Source organism: Uloborus diversus, chromosome 2 (assembly GCF_026930045.1).
Source record: "Uloborus diversus isolate 005 chromosome 2, Udiv.v.3.1, whole genome shotgun sequence".
NCBI classification, from domain to species: domain Eukaryota; kingdom Metazoa; phylum Arthropoda; class Arachnida; order Araneae; family Uloboridae; genus Uloborus; species Uloborus diversus.
In genome coordinates, this window is record NC_072732.1 from 56212140 (window position 1) to 56228757 (window position 16618).

At 34.1% G+C, this 16618-nt stretch overlaps 1 protein-coding gene across 1 annotated transcript in view; it reads left to right on the top strand.

The window, feature by feature from the left end:
- The first annotated feature begins 490 nt into the window (after window positions 1-490).
- LOC129235158 (E3 ubiquitin-protein ligase TRIM33-like) overlaps window positions 491-16618 on the top strand; it is a 75050-nt gene continuing 58922 nt past the window's right edge. The window contains exon 1 of the mRNA XM_054868849.1: window positions 491-841. Within this exon, the coding sequence (XP_054724824.1) occupies window positions 568-841 (274 nt within the window). The 5' untranslated portion in view covers window positions 491-567. The remainder of the gene's footprint in view (window positions 842-16618) is intronic.

Genomic DNA, 16618 nt, shown 5'->3' on the forward strand with positions numbered 1-16618 from the left:
TCTACGTGGGCCAGAATATCCACAAGACTTTGAAAATTAATTTTAAAAGAATAAAGCGAAAAAATCATACGTACGAACAAAAATCACAACACTTTTAGCATTTTCTTCGTTACCATGTGCGTTTGTTGTAGTTTTCAATTCCGCCATTAGACAGTGACTTCAGTGCCCCCTATAGTTCGTTGGAGTTGCGAATAACTACATTCAAAATTGTTCAACTAAAATTATTTTCCTTCTCCGCTCAAATGATTTTTCGTTAATCGTTTTCTTTGCTGCTCAAACTTTCAGTGCAAACTGACTTTGAGCGAAAAGGACGCTTGCGTCATTGAAAATCACTACTCTTTGCTCAAAGAATTTTCAGTTTCGTATATCTGGCAACATTTTATTCTCTACTCATTGTTGCACATTGCGGAATGAGCATGAGCACAGCTCATGATTGGCCACTGGTTAACATTCAAGCTTTTGTTGTACAATTCGTGAGGTGAGCTGATGAGCATTGGAAATTGAGCGTCTGTTCTCGTTTGATGTAGGAATCTGATTGTTGACATCGCGTTTTGATTATTGTGCAAAATGGAAGTGGATCCAAGTAGTTCCCCAAATAACATCGATGAAAGTACAACAGATGAAAATCCTGGAGAAAATTCGAACTCGGGTTCAACCGAACAAGTTACTGAAAGTGGCACCTCTGAGTATTCCGAACTATGGATGGATTTCAAATGTGTGTTTTGCAATCAAGACTTAAAAAGTATTGCCCACCCTAAACTATTGCCATGCCTTCACACTGCATGTGATTCTTGTTTAATTTCTGAATCTAATGGGGAATCTGGAGCATCGTCTTCGGCGGGTAAGAAAATTCCATAAATATTGTCACTTTATAAGAACGTAAACATGGCATTATGCCGGTTTATCGCTTCACCTTTTGTTTATTTTAAAGTTTTTTTTGGCATGCATTCTACCATCATATATTTTTTGAATACCTGTTGTTAAAGATTTATTTGTGGATATGATAAACTATTTGTTTAACTTTCGAGTAGAATTATGAATGCTGTCAGTTTTTAATTTTCCGTGCATTATTAAATTCCAAGTAATATTTTCGAAACATTATAAAAATTGCATTTTTTTTGGCTGCATAACTAAAGAAAAAAATTTAAATAAAAGGAAAGGTATTGAAATTTTTAGCTAATGATTTAATTAATGCTGATTTTTATTTGTACTTATGTATTAAAAAGAAAGTAGTTAATTTTTCTCATCTAGAAATTATTTAACAACGGGTTGTAGTATTTTTGTAACACAAAAATCTACGGTCAGTTTTCTTATTAATTTATTTTATTTTTAAATCACAAAGCATGTTTGTTTTGTGTTTTATGTCTGCTGCCTCAATGAACTTACTGCATACTGTGCAACTGCCCAGTGAGTAGATTATTTCTGTCTGTCATTTAAAACATTATTACAAGAAAAAAAAATGTGCAAAAAATTATTATCCATTGTTTTGGCACGTACTTTCAAATAAGCACTTCTTTTGATATATGCATTTTTCAGAAATGGGACATTAGGAATAAAATTAAATAATAGTAAATTATATGCTTATATATTCATGTATTAGACCATCAAACTTACAATTGACTGTTTTCGACAAAGCAAAAATATGGCAATTCTTGATAAAATCACAGGGGTTTGATAAAATCACCAATTAATTAAAAAATATTGAATTAGTGTAAACATTTGACAGTGGTGGCAGTCATGAACATTGGGGAAGAGTTCGCCTAATTTTTGAGCAATTACGAATCGCTTTATCTTCAATTGGCCGTAGATGACAGTCTTGATTTTTTAGGTTTACCATGACAACGAGAATGTCTCTTGGTTTTAATATTTTTTCAGAGAGGTAAACTTTTGTTGTCATGGTTACAAATCGTCTGCATTAATTCAAGGCTTAATTCAAGCAGAATTTTCATTAAAAAATTTTTTTTGGAAAATTAAGTTTTTTTCAGGAAAATCACTTGTACACAGATGAATTTAATAACAAATGCAAAATTTCCAGATTGCTATATCCTTCCATTCTGTACCTCAGAGCCAGAATGACGTAATTCTAAAAATTGTGATTCTCCATTTATTAGTGCCTTGTATGTAGAATCCGCATCGAGCCATGTGAAAGTAATTTGATAAAGAAAAAAAGTTTTTAATTATTTACTAGAGTTAAAAGAGTGCGTGTCCCATCCTTTGCATGCACCAGAATTTTTTTCCCTCTCTTCTTTAAAATTACGATAATGTAACTTACGTCCTTCTGGCTCTGAGGTACAGCATTGAAAACTGATAAGAAATAAAAATACCATAACGATAAACACTAAAAATAGTTATTGTGATAAGTGTACAGAAGGGTGCAATTGGAACTAATAACCATGATAACCTAATTACCATTTCTATATAATGGATATGTCTCATATTATCTAATCCAGAAAACTACCAGCCACCAGCCGCGGATCCACGGGAGGGGAACTGGGGGAACGTTCCCCTCCCAAAATCCCAAGTGTACCTAAAAAATTCAAAACAGAATACAGCAAAATTCTTCCATTTTTTAAAACTTGAAATTGAAGAAAGGCGCCAGGAAAAGTGGGGAGAGAATTGCAAAAGCAGATCCAAAGAGGGGAACTGTGGGAATGTCTCCTCCTCTCAAAAAAAATCCCAAGTGTGCCTAAAACTGTTCAGAAAATAGGAGTACAGAAATTTTTTTCCGTTTTTTAGAACGTGAACTACGACATCGAGAAAAGCAATTAGACAGCAGCAGAAGCAGGTGCACGGAGGGGAACTGAGGGAATGCCTCCCCCCCCAATCCCATATATATCTAAAAATTTTCACAACAGAGTGCAGAAAAATTATATTTTATAGAACTTGAACTAGAAGAAAAGCTGCAGGAAAAGCGATTAGAAAATAGCAGAAGCAGATCCATGGAGGGGAACTGGAGGACTGTTTCCCTACCCCCAAAATATCATGTGTACCTAAAAAGTTTTAGAACAGAGAGCAGGAAAACTGTTTTATAAAACTTGAACTTGAAGAAAGGCACAAGGAGAACCGAAGAGAGAATTGCAAAAGTGTATCCAAGGAGGGGAACTGGGGAATGTGTTCTCCTCTCCGCTCAAAAAAAAAAAAAAAGTGATCCTAAAACAGTTCAGAAATCAGTACAGGATTTTTTTTCTTCTGTTTTTTAGAACTTGAAGAAAGGCTCCAGGCAAAGCGATCAAACAATAGCAAAGGCGAATCCATGGAGGGGAACTAGGAGAATGGTCCCCTCCCTCCCCCCAAAAAATCTGATGTGTATCTAAAAATGTTCACTACAGAGTACAGCAAAATTCTTCTGTTTTATAGAACTTGAACATGAAGAAAAGCTTCGGAAAAAGTGCTCAAACAATAGCAGAGGCGGATCCATGGTGGGAACTGGGAGAATGTTCCTCTTCCCCAAAATCTCATGTGTACCTAAAAATATTCACAACAGAGTACAGAAAAATTTTCCTGTTATATAGAATTTAACCTTGAAGAAAGGCGCAAGGAAAAGCGGAGAGAGAATTGCAAAACCGTATTCAAAGAGGAGAACTGGGGAATGTCTTTCTTTCAAAACACAAAATCCCAAGTAAACTAAAAACTTTTCAGAAAATAGGGTAAGGAAAAACCACCAGTAGTTGACACTTTAAAGATTATTTTTTTCTGTTTGTTAACATAGCTTGGAGGGAATACATCCTAGAAGAAACTTTTAATAAGTGATAAGCGTACCAATTAGTCCCCTATCATAATGCAACAAAATAATTAGGTTTATAAAATGAATGCACATTTTTTTAATAAAAAAAGACATTGGGTTGGAGTTGACACTAACCTTAAACAAGAACATCTAATTGTTGACACTTTTTTTTTCAGCGGTTGATACATGCTTTGATATCGAAAAACAGGAATTGCTTAATAAATGAATTTGTGCCTACTTGTATGAATACAGGAATAGCACTGCCGGATCTAGGCAGCAGCAAGCTAATAAATACCCTTGGCTTACCTTTTGTACATAGTCGATACCCCTTGCCATCCTCTAGTTGCTCGGGTTGCAACTTCTAGGAAGATGCAAATTTACACTATTTTCTGTTGTTTTTTCGCTGAACCTAGGTATAAAATTTCAAGGAAGTTGGATAAGGGTGATGGATTTAGGTTTTGCTCCTTTTCAGAAAAATCGAAGATCCGGCCATGCAGAAATGTAAAGATAATTAAAGAAAAATAAAAAAATTAAGTGCGTCCGTCATCAGCTATTAGTTATAAGACTATGAGAAGTTTTAAAAATTCAAGTTCTGTGACTGAGTAAATATTTTTCATTGTACTCAACGGTTCATCGATATAGCACAATACAGCTTCCCAGTGTAGTTAAATTTATCCACTTTAGGGCCATTTCTATTCTCCAAATTTTGTACTTGCATTATGCATTTGTTTTCCAGTAATCTTTAAAAATTAGTCTTTTTGAACACAAACCTGTTTTAAACTGTCTTTTGTATTCATTTGGTGTAGAGTTGATCATAAAATTTAAAGCTTCTACAATTCAGTGGCGCAACCAGAGGGGATGGGGGGCAAGGGTGCCCACAAGGGGATTATGGAACAAGTTGCGCCATCAAGATTGGGGGAGGGGGGACTTTTTAATTTTTTAAATTTATTTATTCAAGTTCACTTGTTGTTTTATCTTAAGTGAAAACTATTTATTTCATCTTATTTTTATTTTATTTTATTTTATTATTTTGCGTGTAAGTGTGTGTTATTTGTGTAGCACGGAACTTTTCTAACAAAATAATAATAATAATGAAAATAATTTAAAACAAATAAATAAAATAAATGATTAAAAAACATTTTTTAAAAAATGAATAAAATAAAAAGGGCTTAAAGTAAAAAATAAAAAAGGGTAAAAGGCATGAGAAAATTAGGGGAGAAAGATTGACACCATCGAAAGAAGGGGGATGGGCAAACTTGGTGGTAGGAGATGGCACAGAATCGCTTAATATTGCTTTTTTGGAGCTTCAAATTTGAAAAATTTCCGAAACCCTAACTTTACCAAATATGGTCTACAGTCACGTTTTTAAGACTTAAATTACGAAAAATTTCTGGACAAGGGCCCGAATGCTCTCGTAGGAAATCTAAAAAGAAAAAATTACAATTTTGAAAAATTTAAGGGGGAGAGCATTTAAATCCTTCATCACTGAATATCGCTTAAAAACTTCGTTTCCTAGGACTTCAATTTCGAAACGTTTTTTGGGAAGAGCCCCATAACCCCATTGCTCGTAACATCATCAAAGTTTGTACCTGCGTTTTAGGAACTTAATTTCGAACGATTGGGTGAAGGAGTGAAAATCGATTTGGGGCAGCCCCCAAAAGTCTTGTCTCTTACTTACCGTCAACAAATATCGCCTATAATCGCGTTTTTAAACATTCAATTTCTTAAAATTTCCACAGAAAGCCCCTCGAACCCTTCCTCCCCGTAACATAATCAGAGACCGTCTAAAACTGCTTTCTTATTGCTATAATTTCAAAACATTTTCCGGGGGAGAACCCCCGGACACCCCCTATCAGTTAGCAAACATTTTAGGATTTATAAATATAAATACAACAATAAAAATACAGCAAATGAAAAAAAAAATGTTTTTAAAATTATTTTCTGAAAGTTAGACTTGCAGAATTTGTAAAGCAAAAACATTTTTTATAAGAAGCGTTAAGATGCAAAGGGTAAGTTTTCAAAATCAATTTTTAAGGTTATTTTTAATGAGTAATTTCATACACGCTCCCCCCTCTCATAAAACATAACTGCTAAAAAAGTTCCCCTCACAAATCCATATTCTGGATCCACCCCTGCCAGCCACAATATGACAGGTGCAAATTTCTTCTCCATTCCATTCCATTTGTAGAAACAAGAAACATAAAAAGTAAAGGTCTTACTGCTATTCGTGATTCCAAAAAACATAGTTTGAATTGACACACCTGTATCTTTTGGGGTCAACATATAGGGCAAATTTGTTTGGTTCTGACACTTACTTCCTAGGATGTAGCAGGCATGCAGGGCCGTGCTTAAGGGGTGGCAAACTGCGCCCGCTTAGGGCCGGCCGCTAAAATATTTTAAAGTTTAGGGGCCACTAGAATAAAAAGTTCTGCATGAAATAGTATGCAATTGTAATCTGAAAAGATAGAAAATTTCTTTTTATATTTATTTCTTTATTTTCAGATTTTTACTTTCAACAGAAATTTCCAACTTTTAATTTTTATTGAAAAATTGTAGATTATCATGCGATAAATTCCTTTAGTGTTATGAATTTTTGTTGATCGGTTTGCAACGTTGGATATTTTTCATCGTCATTTCATTGTTTTTACTATAGCTTATGAATAATCTATAAGTGCAATTGTTTTTATTTTAACGTATGCACATATTTTCTTCATGTGCCATTTTCTTCTATAATTGCTGGTAGCTTTTTTTTCTTTGCTGTCATTGATTTGTCGACCCAAAAACAATTTTCACTATGTATAATCGTAATTTGCAAAGGAGTATGTTTATGTTCGCCTATTTCCCCCCCCCCCTAAGATTTTTGTATTTCCAATTACCCCTTATAGGGTTCAAATTGCAGAATTTTATACCCATTGCAAAAAAATTTATCCGCGGGAGGCCTCCCGGGCCCCTGAAAGTTGGAGATAATCCATACCCAGTGGGATAGCTACGACGGGGTGGAGGGAGTGGTCCGCCCTGGGCGGCAGATTTTTTTTCGGGGGGGGGGGGGGGGCAATTTAACACTTTTGATGTGAAAAAAATCCAAGTAAAAGAAATCATACTTTAAATCTATTAATAGAGGCAAAAAAACCCCCTTCAAAATGTAAGATTTTGGTACAACTATAAGAAGAAAAGCACTATACTACACAAAATACATGTTGTTCTTATGAACATATGAGAGCAAAATTCCTTTTTTTTTCTCTCCCTTTACATTAAATTGCAGATCTAAAAGGGCGGCATGGCAGTGATAACTCAAGGGAGGAAAGTATTTTTATTGAGGAGGTTACCATAGATATCTGAACTGGGTTGTCCATAAGTGCAAAGACTAGAGAGGGTGGCAAATTAAGCCCTGGTCTCGAACAGCAATTTAAATGCCCGTCAAATTAAAGTGCGGATCCAAAGTAGAAATCTATAAGAGGTCTGTAACCCACCTAGAGGTGACCAAAAACAGCCAAATTTTGTGTTTTTGGCATTTAATTTCAGAAAACTTTGTGGGAGAACCCCCTTTCGCCACACCCTTTCTTAATGTCACTAAAAATTAGTAAAAATTGTAGTTATAGGACTTCATTTTTTAAAATTTTCGGGACAGAGAGCCGTTTAATTGGTTCTTTTGATCAACATGACCTAAAAAGTCAGTTTTTGGGGAGGATAAGAGTTCAATTTCAAACAATTTTCCGCTGGGAACTTTCAATCCTGCTTTGTTTAACCAAAGATGATATTTAAAATGTTTTTAGACGGCGTCGTCGTGCGTTCATCTATATTATGCAAGATTGGAGGGAGATTATTCCACCCTTCTTTCGTTGTCTTTCCAGAATGTGAGTGAGTTTTGAAAAAGTTCCAGGATTGCGTACCTGACTTCGCAGCAGTTTTGGTGATGTTATATCACCCCACCCCCTAAGATCCTCAAAGATATCCTATAATTGCGTTTTTGAGGCCACTCTCCCCCTTCGGTGTTAAAACATATTCAAAGAAATGCCCGAAGCTTCCCCATTACCTTAACATAGCCAAAAAAGACAGCCTAAAATTGATTACAAATTAAAAAATGTTTCGAATGGGACCCGAGCCCTCCTTCCTCCCCTAACCATCAAAGAAAGACTACAACTGCGTATGCCAGAGTTTGAAATTTAAATGTTTTCATATCGAGCTCCTGGCCTTCCTCTTTTCCTCAACATCCCCTACTAAAGTTGTATTTTAGATACTTGAATATTGGAAAATATTCTGGACACAAGCGTTCTCCGAACATCACCAAAGGCTAAAACTAACATAAGCTTTGAAGAAACTTCAGAAGAGACCCCCAAGCCCCCTTTATTACGATTTTTGAAATAAATTTAGAAAATTTCTCTGAAAGAGGAACCTGACCCTCCCTGTTTTTGTAGGAAGAATATGAATTAGTTTTTTTTTTTTTGCCCCTTACCTTAAACTAAGTTTTAACTTCAATAATTTTCTATCATATCAGTTATGTCTCAGATAAAGGGTGGCAGAAACTGGTTACGCCACTGTCCCAGGGTGGCGACAGATCAGGGAAATCAGGGAGATCAGGGAAAAGTCAGGGAACTTTATTAATCAGGGAAAAGTCAGGGAAATATCAGGGAATTTTGAAAAAATTACAAAAAATCAGGGAAAATTTATTTTTATGAAGAAAAAAAATTTTTTTTGCTTTACAAAATTAAGTACTCTAATTCCCTACACATTTTCCGCCAATTATGTGTTCAAAAAAAAAAAAAAAAAAAGTAAAATTAATGAGGTGCGATTATACACCGCCGCATATTTGTGCATCTTTTTTCCTCAACGTCTAAGTATTGAATCTTACTTATTAAACCACAGGATGAACTTCCTAAGATATCTTCTGTGTCTGTTAGGTTGTTTATTTTACCTAGGGTGAAATTTCCTTTCACGCTTTCAATGCTACGTAAAATAAACAACCATACAGGCAAAGAGGAAGAAAGGCCTTAGCTCCTTTGTCTTTATTCCATTGTCTCGAAGTAATTAGCGTACTGTAATCACGATTTCAAGAAGAAATCTTTGGTTTTTGAATCAATACTGATAAAAGCTTAAAAGTTATTACTTCTTCACGTTTTTAATTTATGTGCTAAAATTGAACTTTCAATAAAAAAAAAACTTTTTTTTTTTTCCGTTATACTATTTGTTGTCACCGCAGATTATAAAGATTTTCTTTCTTCAGACTTAAGTGATCCTTTTATTTTATAACCAAGTTGTATTCTTCTTTTATATATTTTAAAATTAACTAATCGCTTTTTTTTTTTTGTATTTCAAAGTTGTTTGTTACAAAAGCAATCTAAGAATTTTTTTCGATACATACTGAAATCATTTGAAATAGAGTTAACTTGTGTTTACTTAAGTAAATATTTTTATTTGTTTACTGTTAAAATGCTGTACTCATTCATTAAAACCTATGTTCTTGATTAGAGGAAAGCTCTTTATGAATGGATGTCAAATGGTTTCATCTGTTTTGCATAAATATGTCAATTAGTTATATAAGAATAACTACATTACTTCTATTCTTTCACTGTTACTAGTTATTCTTGCAACAATTATTATACTGTTTGAAAATTTAGTTCAAAATAATTTCAATTACTTTTTTTTTTATAGTTTTCTATAATCTTTCCATGAAGAAAAATTTAATATACTGTTTTGTAGGGTTTTTTTCCCCAAAAAATTGACTTGATATATTTTTTTTAACCATTTTATAAAAAAAGTAGCATCTTTTTACTAGATATCTTTAATTCAACAACTTTACACAACTTAAAACGTTTAAAATACTGCATTTTGTACAAACATGCAATGGATTTCAAGTATAGCAAAGAAAGAAAACCATTATCCTTGGTAACGTAAATCAGGGAAATTTGGTGAACTTAATCAGGGAAATCAGGGAAAAGTCAGGGAACTTTTTTTCACAGTTCCTGTCGCCACCCTGTGTCCATACCCCGTTTAAAAGGGTTAAAATGGTTTAATAAAAAAAGTTGTAAGTTCGGCATCACTCTTGATACTATTTCCATTCTTATGTTTGATTCAAGAATGACAGCAGGCAGCACGTTAATAAAGCGACACAGAAAAGTCAGGCATGACGTTATGTATCACTGGAGAAAAGAAAACAACATAGGCAGGGGGGGAGGCTTTAAAAATGGCCTTTTATGCTACCAACAGAAAAGTTGTCTGAACTACAAAAGATACCCAACGACCTGAAATAGCTTAGGACCACGGGAAGGCTAAATCCCAGCCACCAGTCTTGTTCCTCACCCCCCCCCCCCCAGGAACTCGGTCCTAAATCCACTTGTAAAGCTAAGAAAGTTAATCTTCAGTTAGATTTTTTTTTTTTTTTGAAATGTATATTGTAATTTATTTGGATCTTTTCTTTTTTCAAAATGAATATTTGTTTTCGGTGAATTTTGATGTGTTTTTCTTTTTCTTCCTTTCTTTCTTTTTTTTTTCTAAATTCACATAATAAAGCAATTTCATAATAAAATTTCAAAATAATTGTCGATTCTTACGTGCTGGGTGAGGGTTGTGTGTGTAGGGGGAAATGAAAACAATCGGGAAAAAACACGCAAAATTTTAGAAAAAAACTTTTTTCGAAGGGGTTTATTTCCACTCCGGAAAAATTGAAAAATTATTTCTTTCAACTTTTCAGGAAGTTTTAATTGAAATTTTCAGCAAAAAGTGATTAGAAATGTTTCATACTTAAACTCTGATGCAATCTCCTCCCCCCTCTCCTTGTATGTTAAAATACTGCCTAACTTTGATAATGCAAGCTGTTGTATGATAATATAATTTGCATTTTGATCAAAAAACATATAATTTTTGCAAAAAGAATTAAACTAATATTCTTAGTGAAGAATTTATTTTACTTTTTCATAAAACTTCATAACTTCAATCATAGAACTATGTTTCTGCTGACTGTGTGAACTAGATGTACAGGATGCGGCAAAAAAAAAAAAAAAAACCTGCATGCAAATTTTCTTGTAACTTTATTAAAAATAAATTAACAAAATGCAAAAAATAATATGAGAAGACCTTTAGCATTCAAAAGATTAATTGGTTTCAAACTGGCCGCCTTTTGAAATAATACAGAGGTGCAACTGCTTATTGAAATTTTCTTTCAAGGGCCGCAAGTCCTTTAAAAAATCCTATTCCCTGTAAAGCAATTGGTTTAGGGAGTTCAAACTTAAGTGTAGTTTAGGGTAGGCCTTGGACTCTAAAATAGGCCATACAGTGTAATAAATTGGATTGAGGTGTATCGAGTAGAGCGTCCACTCTAAAGATGATATCATGTCAAAAACAATGCACCTTGCACCACCCTTGTCTTTTTGGCTGTATGAACTGGTGTGGAGTCGAATTGAAATATCCAATCTACATTGCTATGCTTTAGTTCTTTTAGGTCCATTGAAGTACAATCGTAAATCAGTGAAAGGTATCTCTTCCAGCGTGGACTTGCGGCCCGTCTCAAACGTTTCTGGCATCAGGGCCGGATTTGGAAGTGTGGAGGCCTCCGGGCAACGAAGGAGTAGAGGCGGGGTATGAATAGATCATATTTTCGAAAATATTCGATACTTTGATTATATGTATCCGAATATTTTGATATATATGAATATATCCGATATTTTCAACCCGTGAAAGTTAAGATATTTTGTAAAAATTTTATTGTGGGGGGCCCCTTTGTCGTGGAGGCCCCTGCCCTGTCTGGCATCTTTGGAGTCATACAAATGCCAGAACTTTTTGGTACTGGTAAAACTTCTGTTTGGGCTGTTTTTGCCCTTAGTCGCACTTATTGGTCACAAATTCCACATCTTACGAACAACTTCTCTCGTGGAAACCCAAGAATTTTTCATTGAACTCACTTTTGGATGACCTGACAATTAACCAAAATGTTCACTGTTCATTTTTGTACACTTTCCGGACATCGACTATCTTTTCAAGCCACCTGAAGCAGCATAATGCATCAAATACTGTTTGCTAAGGCACAACAAGCAAACAAACTCATTCAGCTTGGTTAAACAACTTTAAAATAGCAGGTCTTTTGCTTAGAATTGTAAGAAAATCAAAAAACAACACATAAACCAGGAGATATATTGTAAATTATTTTCTAAATTATTTTTCATTTGCCAAATGAAACTCTACAGAATGATATAATGCAAGTATGCACTAAAATGTACATGTGTACGTCTAGTGAGAACTGTTAAACATCATTATTTAAGAAAAAAAGTTTTTAAAAGGCACTTTTGTGATGTTATCTCCAAATTTGCCGAATCGTCAGAGAAAATTTGCTGAAGGAACTTTTACATCGTGATGCATCGCCAACCTTTCATCACGATGTAGAGATGAATCACGATGTAAGTTTTTTAAAAAATATTCTTTTCATCATACTATAAAGCAGTGCGAAAAGTGGAAATTAGTGAAAAATATGGAAGACACAAGTTTTGAGATGAAAATGAGCCTGTTTTTTCAATGCAAAAAGATGTAAGTGAATGGACGTGGAGTCATGCATTCCATTCAAAAGCTCACATTTTCTTGCATCAAAAAAAGGTTCCTTGTAATCAGTAGCGGGAGAGGAGGGGCACACCGGGTGAAGGACACTGAAAGAGGATTTCGAAGTTTATAAAAAAAAGAAATACTTTTTCTGAAAATGTCCACCAATAAATCTCAAATTATATTTAATCCAACAAATTTAACAGAAGAAAGTTCCCAATATTGCAGGGAGAGGGGAAGGTTACATACATAATCTAGGACAAATTTTGCATAAAATGGATTCTATTTATATTTGTCTTCCAAACTTTTGTTATGCCAGAAAAATAGAATTGAGTTGTTTCTGAAAACTATATAAGTTCCATATTTACATGCAGCATTTATGAAGTTTTTTTTTTTTTTGAAAGAGGGGAGGGGGGGGGGGTGATACTACAAGTTACCGACCTGTGTGACATCTGCACTAAGAGATATACACGTCTTGTAACACCAAAACACATTGCATTTTTTATTGCTATTTTGCCCTTTAAATTTTGCGTTTCTTCTAGCAAGTGACTATATGCCAGAATGTGATAAACTTACTAATTCATCAACACATCTTTCGTCTACAACTAAGAACACATGTGTAATTCTTTCATGTTTTGGGAGAAATGAAGGTCTAACTCTTTGCACCTTCATTGTTAAACTGAATTGGATTCACGCACTGCGTGCTAATTAACATTAGTGTGGAAAATATTAGAGAATAAAACAGCATCAGCCCTGGACCGGTGTCTGTATATCAGAGCAGTATTGATGCATTAAATTAGAGAAACGTTCTAAACCGGTTTAATGATGTAGGATGCACACCGGTTTTTGGTGATGCATCGCCCAGGTCACCGTGACCTCCCATCATTGTGTCTTTGGCAGCCATTAAAAACTGCATTTCTGGGTCAGAAAAAGAAATTTTTGAATTGGATACCTTAACCCCTTGAGTATGTCCAGGAGCGCCCTACTAATAAAATTTTTGGGAAGGGTGAAATTCTGAATTTGCTGTAATGAAAATCCAATTTTATCAAATCAAAAAATCTAAGCATGTATGTAAAATCTTATGTGAAGAACATTGATTAAAAAACACTTAAAACTAAAAAATAAAGGATCGCAATGTTGTAATATTGCCTTCAAATTTGCAGAGTTGTTAATAAAATTTATGCCGGATAAGGAATTTTGTTAGATCACTGCCATAACTAGATAATATAGATGCATGCGGTGCGCAGATACATTTGATGCTGTGCATATACATTTGCTGTAGACCCGTGCATTGGATGAAAATTGTTAATATCCATATCAAGCAGATTCTCTTCAAAATTCGAAGATAAATTTATGACAAATATTCATTACCACTTTCACAAATACATGATTGAAAGCTAAAGGCATTTTCTAAAAAATCACTCCTTTTTAACAATTCTAAAATACTTTCTGATAAGTGTTTGCTAAACCTTTGAATAACATTTTTAACATTCTTCCTTTTTACGAAATTATCAGCAAGAAAGAAACCAATTCAAGATTTTTCACTTTTGTTCGCAATTTGATTAGATTTTGACAGCTAAGTCCCACCTTTCGAAAGTGAAAAAACCCTTTGTAATTCTTTTATCCAATTTAGAGTTGTGTGTCCCTTTTCAATCTAATGAGGAGCTCTTATCTCTTTTTCTCTCATGGGAGAAGCTTGTACTGACCACCTACAGCTTTAGGTAGCTATGGTCTTTCTCTCCTTCTGCTATTTCCCTCGTCCAGTATTGCAATCACCTGCTTTGAATTCCTTTCTATTTTCCCTCATTTTGTCAAAATCTGAAACCTGTACTTTCAGAACTTATTTACTTGCCTCTGCCTTTCTTGAGGTGTCATGCCTGGTCAAATCTCTTGTCAGAATTCGAAGTTCCTACAACAAACATTTCCAGGTTTTTCATTATTTTACTGAAAATTTTTCAGTTGCAAAGAAATATTTGATCTAGTCTGCACAGGTCAAAGTGTCGTCGTAACCAGAGTTGAACCAAAAAAAAACCGTCGTAAAATCCGGAGCCACGTAATATTAAAATAATATGGCATAAGTTTGAGACTTTGAAAAAGTGACGTGACATCCGGAGTGTCGTGAAATCCGGATGTCGTGATAATGAGGTTTGACTGTAATAGGCATTGGTTAATGTGTATTTGACTCTTCAGGGACCAATTTAAAAAATGTATAATTGATAAAAACTTCTAAAAGAGAAACGTATAAACGGTGTTTCACTGTTTGTTTAATCATTTTACTTCTCTCCATATCACCCCACTTCTTAGCAATGTGCCTTAAGTTTTCATTTAGGGTGGGGGGTGGGAGAGGGGGTGCGCATAGTAGGCCCCTGCCACAGCTTAATTTATAAGTACTTGCTTATGAAAAGAATATCAAACTGTCGTATCTCGACTTCTGTCTTAGTGAAGACCTGAATTATCAAGGTTTAATTTGGCATATCCCCGTAGACCCCCAAACCCCCGTAATTCGTTTCTTACTACTTCGTATCGCACTGGGAAAACCATTGGACTATTAGCAAGTTTTAACAAGTTAACATAACAACAATTTATAAAAACTGATTTTAATGTTAAGCAAAATTAGCAATAGCTGAAAATTCTTTCTCTATTAATAATTTTATTCATTAAGACATGAAATTAGAATTATCAGTGATGCTAAAAATGATAATGTTTAAAAGTAAACTATGCTTAAAAAAATAAATTGACAAAATTTGTCATTTTAAAATTAATTAATATTAATTATTTTTCTTGAAAAGAATTTTTTTCCTCAGGTGGATATGTAGTAATTGCTTTGCTGAGTTGCACATTGGCATAAAACTAAATCCTGTGATAAAAAAGATGATGAAATGAAAGTTTTTATTGTTAATCTAAACACTTTTTCAATTTCATTTTTAAAAATTTAATAAAAGTAGCATAGTTTTTGTTAACTAAAATTACATATCTATATATTATGAGTATAAGCAATTTTTATTTCATTCAAAAAAGTTTAACAAAAACTGAATTTATATTAATTTTATGCTTGCGTACTTCTCCCTACGCCGAGTTGGGCAAGAAATGTTGTTTATTGGGAAACTTCCGAATTAAAGCGACTTCCGTTTTTATGACAACGACTGCAATTCAGTTCATGAAGCTTTCTTCATGCTGTGTTGCCAAGTTGGGAATTGAGTATAGCTGAACGTTATCGACCACTTATGAATCGTTAGATAATTATTTAACAAGTCTACAAGGCTAAATCCTGGCTGCATCCCCAGTTTTTATGGTCTCCAGTGCTGTCTCTAGTCTCTCTCTCTTCTTAAAGTTTACTTAATAAAGTGGCTGATATGATGTTTGTTTTTTCATTTTCAATTCAGGATAAAATCCTCACAGTATAAAAACAAAATAAAAAGGTGGTCCTCCAGACTAGTCAGCCATTTTGCAACTTCTGAGTGAAACAACAGTTTTTTCTTCAATTTTAAAATAAAACTTCAAAAAAAGTTACTTATTAATCTTCCAATATTGAAAAAATAAAAATTTTACTATGTGAAAATGTTTTCGGGCATAAGGATCATAGGAGTGAGTCCTATACTCTGGTTTTATGCCGAAAAGTAAGTGAAAAAATTGTAAAACAAACCCGAAAAAAAGATCGGTTTAGATGATTTTTGAATATTTTAGGGGGGAATGCCCCCATGAGTCACTTGACTTGGTCTAAGTGTTCATGGTTTTAAACTTTGCACCTCTCTTGTCCTTCAAAAAAGTACTAAAAACAATGCTCCCTTCCTTTTCCAAATAAAAATAATGGCTATGAAACTGTTGAAAATTGAAAAAAATTGGGGGGTGACGTCATTTCCAAAAATTGAGACGTGTAGGGGGAAAGAGAGGTCATATTTTGATTCAGGGGGTTATTTTACATAAGAATCAGCAAGAATTATGTCAGAAGCATTTTGAAGGGTTTTTTTTTTTTTTTTGCTGCCAAGGATGACGGGTAAAAATTGCTTTTACTCTTCTGCATTTTAACGAAGCAATTGTCTGTTTGGTAATAGTGGATTAACCCTAAAGTAGATAGCATTAATATAGTCGACCACTTTTTCTTTTCGTCATTCTTCTAAAATGAGCCTTACCAATAAAACAGTTAAATGACCGGATCCAGTTCAGCCTTGTCAAGATAAAGCATTTCCTTTCATGTCAAACATTACCAAAAAATATTATCAAATTATCATGCTGTGGCACGAGTTTCATTGTTGATGACGTCAGGAGCATTACTCAATCATTCGCTATTATATGTAAGAGGTTTACTATTATTTCAATAAATGGGAAAACTGCCCCTTTTGCTCTAGAACTGCTTATGCAGTAAAACCTGTC